The 7,963-nt window shown below is 57.2% G+C and overlaps 2 protein-coding genes across 3 annotated transcripts in view; both read left to right on the top strand.

The window, feature by feature from the left end:
• The window catches only part of LOC122363768 (ecdysone-induced protein 74EF-like), a 71,142-nt gene extending 66,234 nt beyond the window's left edge, over window positions 1-4,908 (top strand). For both annotated transcript variants that reach the window (XM_043333391.1, XM_043333401.1), the window contains exons 10-12: window positions 2,617-2,934; window positions 3,108-3,300; window positions 3,697-4,908. In XM_043333391.1, the coding sequence (XP_043189326.1) occupies window positions 2,617-2,934; window positions 3,108-3,300; window positions 3,697-3,814 (629 nt within the window). In that variant the 3' untranslated portion in view covers window positions 3,815-4,908. The remainder of the gene's footprint in view (window positions 1-2,616; window positions 2,935-3,107; window positions 3,301-3,696) is intronic.
• Window positions 4,909-5,033: 125 nt separating this feature from the next.
• Window positions 5,034-7,743, top strand: LOC122363788 (leukocyte elastase inhibitor-like). Its single transcript, XM_043333440.1, has one exon. It carries the CDS (start codon window positions 5,924-5,926, stop codon window positions 7,055-7,057), a length of 1,134 nt encoding a protein of 377 aa, XP_043189375.1. The 5' UTR covers window positions 5,034-5,923; the 3' UTR covers window positions 7,058-7,743.
• Window positions 7,744-7,963: the final 220 nt, after the last annotated feature.

The following is a 7,963-nucleotide window of genomic DNA, read 5'->3' on the forward strand; positions in this document are numbered from 1 at the left end:
AGGCTGAAGTTGTTATTGAAGTCGGCGCCGCGGCCCCGCTTTAGGTTTGGTGTGCTGCGGTACAGCATGCCTTCAGGCGTAACCACTACTGCCACCTAGGGGGCCGTTATGGAAACAACCCCTTATCGAGGTCTGCAGCGTAATGCACGGCGGTAATCCAACGCGGCCCATCCCAGCTCATCAGCGATGAGAGCTGCCTTATACGTCCTATCGAGTGTCCTCGCCGCGGGCCAGTTGCGAGGCCGTCGGGCTGTCTGCCGTCTCCGTCAGCGTCATGGGCGCGCTCCCGACCCGTCCCCTCCCGGCCGGCAGTCGCCAGGGCCACGCGACGTTACCAGCCGGAAGAGCCAGCCATTCCAGCGGCCACAGCCACCAATCTGCCGGGCCACGGCAGATTGTCGGCAGTTGGACCGCTCACGGGCTGCCCAACTCGGCTGCGGTCGTTTGTCAGGGTTCTGTCGGCCGCATCCTGCACCCGAGGACGGCTCGCCCCTCCCCCCGGCCCGCCCCCACCCGCCGCGGGTATGGCCCACTGCCGGCGGGGAGGGGCGGGGGGCGGTCTGGAGCTCGCGGCTTCCGGGATCAGCACTTGGATGTGTCGTCGTCGCCTTGCTGACTAGTTGCAAGTTGCCATCACGGAAATTCCGTCTAGATATCGACTCACGAAGGGCCGGGTTGCGAGCGGTGCACTGCTAGCCTTGAATGTCGGCTCGCATTATTTCCTGCTTCTGGTTGGGAAAAGCGCCAGAAGTTGGCAAGGCTATAGAACTAAAGCGGTATCGCCCTTGGGGTTTATGCTCCTTGTTTTTAGTTTTGAAGAAGTTAAGTGGATATTTAATATATGAAAATGCGAATCAATGATTTTCGAAGATTTAGCCGTAATGTGTAATGACAGGGCCACGACGTAGTGTGTAGTCGGTGCTATTTATCCAAAACCGTGAGACGGAGCGATACATATCGTGGCCTTCTTGCCTACATAATTCTGCTGAATCACTGGCCACCTGTTCGGCGCTGCTCAGCCGTCAATTCGTGTCCAGCAGCGGGGCCATTTTCCAGAAATGTCACCGACTCCGCTCATCACTCGGTGTCGGAGTCGCCGTGTTGAGCCGCTGCGGGCCGGCGCGCCCACGGCCGCTCGTGAAACGTCTCCTCACAACCGGCGGCCGGTCCCGAAACAGCGCCGGCGGCGGGGGAGGCGGCTAAAAGCGTCCAGCGGCTCCGTTTTGGTCGCTCCATTGATCGCCGCCCGCCCACTAACCCTGACCGCCGCACCGCCGACGTCACGGCCGCCCGCCGCTGACGTCACAACCTCGTCGGTGGCGACGCGGTCACGAGTTGCGTGACGTCGGTGGCCGGCGGCGACCGGCGGGGTCACCGGGGACGGATTGGAGCCGTGAGCGGCCCGCGAGACCCCCGGAACGGCTGCCTGAGAGGTGCTGACGGCGACTACACGAGGGAGTTTGATAAGGTTATCTGATATAGAAGCGATCAGGGTCTCAAGAAATGTCCGTCATCGTTGGTATTTCTGAGGACCATGCAACAAATAGCTAGTGGTATTTCATAATATCGTTCAGGAAACATCGACGAACCTCAGCATTTTTATGTCCGAAAACCGGGTGTCTGTCGGATGCCTTTGGTCGCCGCGGCACTCAGGCGGCTCACCCACGCCTCCGTCGGTGCTGGCCACAGGTATGGCTGCGGTGAGCCGTCCGTGTGCCGTCTGCCGCTGCCACCCACTGCCCACCGGCGGGCGGACGGACAGCGGGCGGCGGGCGGCGGGCGGCGGGCGGGCGCACTTGGAGGTCATCCTCACGGCGCAGCGCTCTCCCACGACGGCGCGCGGCCGTTTCCGCAACTGGCGGCGCCCGGCGCGCGGCGCGCTGTCCAATTTCCGGCCGGGCGTTCCGCGGAGCTCGTCAGCGACTAATTGCCGTCTGGGAGGCCGTGCTGGACACCGGCCGGCGGGCCGCGGCTCCGCGTCTCCCTGTCGGATCCTCTCCACCCCGCGGAGCCACGGGTGAGACGAGATAGACACCCGATTAGAGCAGACCACCGCTCCTATTGCGTCAGGCTATCGGTGGGCACTTATGTAACAAATGGGTGGCCAAGTGCGTTTGCGGCTTCTTTACGACGTGTGAGTGGCTCGGTCACCGTGTCCTTTTCCTTGAGCGGCTTCGGTCGACGTCCTGAAACTGCTCAGCTGGCTGCAATCCGTTTGACCGCGCCAGGTGCTCATTGTCATGCGCGAATGTTCTGTTTGATATGTTGATGCTTGTTTTGAGATGCACAGGACTTGTTCAGGGTGACGGGGCAGTTTTCCACGGAAGCTTCCGTCGCTCCGCCGTGGTCCCGGGGTTTTCCAAGGTTTTGTCGATAGTCGAACTTGTTGATTAGTACAGATGTAGTGCGTGGGTATGTCGAGTACCTATCCCGCCAAGCTCCGATGTGTCGTGGTGGTTTCCGATAATTATGCTGACGTGTTATGACAATTATCGATATGGGGATGACCGTGGTAACGTTTCACCCATCTTCTGTGATCCTGTAAATCTGTTACTTTTTCATCTCCTGCTAAGCGATGTGGTACAGACACTGACGGCTCTCTCTCCCCTGTTTCAGTGTCGGACAGTTTGTACGGCAGCGGCGCGGCGGCGGCGGCGGCGGCGGCGGCGGCCCGGTCCCCGTACCCAGTCTCGGGCTCCAGCAGTGTGCCGCCGTCGCCAGTGGCGCTCTACGCCTCCAGTCTGGGTCTCCCCGCCCCACTGTTCGGCGACGGGCCGCTGTCGCTGCCGTCACCTCTGCTCGGCAGCCCGCCGGCCACCAGCCCAGAGGCCATGTACCGGGCGGCCGGCGCGTTCGACTTTGACGTCAACCGTCGGAGAGGGCGGCGACCGCGCCCCGACGGCTCCTCCGCGCCCAAACGGAAGAGCAGGGACGGTGAGTAGCGCCGGCTGGCGAAGGAGGGAGAGAAGGGATAGTCGGATACTTTGACTCTTCTTAAAGCATACTGCACGAAGCCTTGTCCGTCTTGTTCACTGTTCAACTCGTCCCTTTTCACGCCGCAGACCCGCCCCAGTCGGTATCTAACTCTTCCCCGTTCGTTACGGCAGGCTCGTCGCTGTACCTGTGGGAGTTCCTGCTGAACCTCCTGCAGGACGCCCGCTACACACCCTCCATCATCAAGTGGGTCAACTTCCGCGAGCACGTGTTCAAGCTGACCGACTCGAAGGCCGTGGCGGGCCTCTGGGGCCGGCACAAGAACAAGCCCGACATGAACTACGAGACCATGGGACGCGCAATGAGGTGAGGGAGAGCGGCAATGCTGAGTCTTTGTCTTTGTCTCTAGCAATATGCTAGTGCAGCAGGTCATTAGTGTAAGGAACCGCGGTAATTGTTGTTGGTTTACAGTGACCAATCAAGCTTTCCTTTTCATGTAACCTTATCCTGGCCTCCGGCGAGGTATCTCATTCTCGGCCTTATTGACAAGGTTTGTGCGCATATTTTCCATTTCAGCATAACATTACTCCTTAATGATCTGAGAGAAAGTACCGGTAACGAATCGCTCAAACATTGTTGCGTGTCCTTCTCGTATGATGTAGCTATTGCGCGCTTGTTGCGTCATTAGATCCAATTACGTCACTAACATCGCCATCGTGTCCCTATGACGTCACTGACTGTTTGTTTCTGTCTGTCTGGCAGGTACTACTACCAGCGTGGCATCCTCAACAAGGTGGACGGCCAGCGACTCGTCTACCAGTTCAAAAACGTGCCCCGGGACCTAAACGATATCGTCGAAATCGACTGTTCTGGCACATAGGTGGCACGGCGTTCGACTGCCCACTGTACAAACTGTACAAAAGTGTGATATACTGCCTCTCTGAGTGCGTGCGGCGTGCGTGTGGAGACCCCCAGTGGGAGGCCCCTCCGGCGTGAGGAGCTCCAGTCAATGAGAGGGGCGGCGTGCGCCGACGCACCGGTGCGCCTGATGAACTGTGTGGTGAAGCGTATGATAAAGTGTATGCTCTATTGTGTCGCGCAGTGTTTGAATTGTGCGTCTTGAGAGTCGGTGTGAATGCGTCACCGAGACTTGCGTCAGCAGCGAATGCCTTACATCAAATCGCCCGACACTGTGGTGGGCCCTAACAAGCTATTTTTTACACTTAGACTGTGCGTGAAAAGTGAAAAGCGTGATCTCACTTTTTCAAGCCTACTTAATGTTCGTTGGTGCGTGGGGCATATATCGGTGCGCTCGCGTTCTCGTATATAAACCTAAACATATAATTATATCTGTGTTTGGCGGCCGCTGGCGCCCCCGTGTGTGTACAGATTATTTACCATTGTTCGTCGCGCCATCCCGAGTTTCCAGTACCTGACGTGGAGAGACCGGCGGCCACCTCCGAGACGCCCCAGGCTTCCAGCGCACGATCCCCGCGCGGCCCGCCCAGCCCAGCGCCCCGCCCCGCCCCGCCCGGCCCGGCCTGCTGTGTCATCGGTGTTCAGTCACTTTTCGCTGTTACTTCCTGGCGCGCCGCGTCCGTATGTGTTGACCGTTTCTTTGTCAGACGATCTGTGGCAGCAGGAATCTCGTGTGACAATCGGCCGCGCGCGCCGCGCTGGCCCGCTGTTCGTAGCCGTACCGCCGTGCCGCGCGCACCCCTCCCGGGCCTCGAGCGGCCGAGTCCGCCGGTCGGTCGGCCCTGACGGCTCGGCCGACGGCGGCGGCGCTCCGTCGGCCCGATCACTGGTTATGTGTCGCCCTCTGTTTCGTCCTTCGTCAATTCACAATCACATATCTCTTTGCGGAGGCCTCGGTTCAAACCGGGGCGATCTGGCCGGAACGCGCGCGCTAGCAGGCTGTACAACGCGTGTCATGTCGATGGAAGAAGAAAGAATACAGATAAAACTGAACCAGCCTCGCCTGTTTTGTGACGTCGCCATGATGGTGTAGCTGAGGTGTCACTCGCACGTGTAAATAGCTGAAGATATAATCTCCGAGAATGACTGGTACAAAGGCTACCGATAACATCGAAGCATACAGGCGTGAAATCCCACGGATGTACAACGGGACATAGACTTAGTCACGCAGCATCCACCATCCACACACGAATGATCTGGTCGACATAATCATAGGTATCCTCAGAGCCATGAGAAGCATTGACAAGCGATTTGTGTGCGAAAAGGAGGAAACAATTTACAATGGCTAGAAAAGCGTTTGACTCCGGGTAACTGACCTCGCGTCGATCAAAGAAAAAGCCAACAAGAAACCACTAAGAGCTCTGACGTTACGTGTTTCTTGCTAGCTCTACAACAGGCTGGCATCTGGCTAAGGCAAAAACCAAATAGAACAGAAACCAATCAAGTTCAATGCTGATTCCAGCCACCACTGACACTCATGAGTCTGCTTCTAAAAGAGAGCCACCACAAGCATCTCGCAGCTCAACTGAAACTGCCGTTGATTGCCGAGGTGACAGAGCAGACTCAGAGATCTGCACTTCCACGATATTCTAGATGGCGGCAGCCGTACGATATCACCTTGTAGAGGACGCTGCCTTCGACGGACCAAAGCCAGAGTCGGCGGCGGATCGGCGCGCCGCGGCCTTGGCGATGGCTTTGGACGCAGAGGCGGCCGCGCCGCCGGCGGGCGCTGATACGACGCGTCGGTGCAGAGACGGAAGGGCGCGGCGGCCGACGGCTGGTGATGAACTCCCTGGCGACGTGACGTCGGAAGCGGTAAAGTACCGATCAGTGCGCGCTGCCGACTGGACGAGTCAGTTCCAGTGTACGGCGGAACGGTGTGGTAACCCGTAACAGGGCTCCGTGAGTCACAGTGTTATTTTCCGCGGCGCGTTTGTGAGTTGCCAACCCGGCCGGTCCGTCAGTGCGTGGGTAGGTGAGACGCTCTCCCAGCCGCCGACACACGGTCAGAATGGAGACCGTGGCGCGGCAGCAGACCGCAGCCGCCGGCCGCCTGTACCGGGTGCTGGCCGAAGACGACGGCGACAACGTGTTCGTCTCCCCGTTCAGCATCTTCACAGCGCTGACTATGGTGGCGGCAGGTGCTGACGGAGCCACGGCCTCTCAGCTGAGCGCAGCCCTGGCGCTGCCGCAGGACGCGGACTCGCTGCACGAGGGGTACAACAAGGTCCTGGAGATGCTGCAGAGCCCGCCGAACGTCACGCTCTCCACGGCCAACAAGGTGTACGTGCAGCAGTCCTACAAGGTGCTGGACAGTTACACTGGCCTGCTGCAGAAGCAGTACCTGAGCAAGCTGACGAGCGTGGATTTCGCCGATAACATTGGGGCAAGCAAACTTATCAACGGTGAAGTGGAGACCGAAACAAGGGGGAAAATCAAGGATCTGATCAAAGCCAGTGATCTGGATGAGTATGTTCGCCTGGTGCTGGTGAACGCCATCTATTTCAAGGGCTCCTGGAAGCAGAAGTTTGACGCGAGCGAAACACAGGAGCGGGACTTCTTCGTGACGCCAGGAAACCCAGTCAAAACACCGATGATGCATATGAAGGGAAGCAAGTTCAACTGCGGCCACATCCCCGAGCTGAGCTGCAAGGCACTGGAGATGCCGTACGAAGGCGATAGGTTCAGCATGATCGTGCTGCTGCCCGACCAGCAGGACGGCCTGAAGGAACTGGAGGAAAAACTGCCTTCAACGTGCGTCAGAGACATCCGCGGCACTCTCTGCAACCAGAAAGCAGTCATACGGGTACCGAAATTCAAACTGGAAACTTCCTACGACCTGATCAAACCGCTACAGAAACTTGGCATTAAGGACCTCGTCGACAGGAACGCCGACCTGTCCAAGATCTCGGGCAACAAGGAGCTGTACGTGTCGAAGGTCATTCACAAGGCGTTTATTGAGGTGAACGAGGAGGGTGCAGAAGCGGCCGCCGCCACCGCCGTCGCCGTCCGGATGAAGCGCTGTATGCCGATGATGGACGCCGGGCCGTTCGAGTTCACTGCCGACCACCCCTTCCACTTTGTCATCTTCGACAGGGAGACGGGTCTCACGCTCTTCTCAGGCCGCTACGCCAAACCTGTCTAGACCGACGGAAGCGGACGGGTCGGCCGTAGAGCTCGGCTCCATATCGTCCGCACACAAGAGCATTTCCGCGAGAACGCACAGCGTGGCAGGGCTGGAGGCCATCGGTACCAACACATATACACGTAATTGTTGGTGTGTGCCATGTTGATTCATATAAAAGTGTTAACGTATCTGATTCAGTCAGGACATATTTATTATGCCTAGATAAGCAGACTACACCCAGTATCACAATAGAACTGGTGTTTATTTCTTATTTTGGCATTCAACATGGTAAATTGCACGTATTTCATCAGCGTTAACGTCTCAGGTAAAATAAAGGGATAAGACTCCGCAAGAATAGGAATGTTCAACGCAGTGCTTATGGAGGAACCGGTGATAAAAATATAGACGCGAGATAAAAGTCCCCAGGAAAGATAATGTGAAGCCAATTCGTGGGAAAACAGTGTGAGGGATAACCTTGGAGTGAACTAACTCGCTTCAGTTGCACCAGCCTGTGAGAAACTGCGCTGTTGAGCGGCACCTGCTCTGGTCTGCGAGTCAGAAATTTTCGCGGTTTTGAATAATGTGCATGATGTCAGAGTAGGTACGTGAATGACCAGGGAACCTTGTATGCATGCGGAAGCCGAAAAAACTACTGCAGCTTCTGCGTAAACGATAAGTAGAATAAGTTTACGATCATGTCGAGGGCCGAAATCTGGCGAGAAGTTCAGAAGTCTAGCTATACCTCCAGAAGCAAGATCAAGAAAAGCAGATGCGATGTATTATCACAGCTAAGCGATGGATAACAATGAAGCTACTCCTTAAACCTAACAAAAACAACACTTCTCCAAAAGCACCAAAAAACGGCCTCTTGACTGCCATGATTCTCTGCAGCTACGCTGCTCACACCTAACCGCGTAGTCTCAC

Source organism: Amphibalanus amphitrite, unplaced genomic scaffold (assembly GCF_019059575.1).
Source record: "Amphibalanus amphitrite isolate SeventyFive unplaced genomic scaffold, NRLGWU_Aamphi_draft 000026F_arrow, whole genome shotgun sequence".
Classification (NCBI taxonomy): Eukaryota; Metazoa; Arthropoda; class Thecostraca; order Balanomorpha; family Balanidae; genus Amphibalanus; species Amphibalanus amphitrite.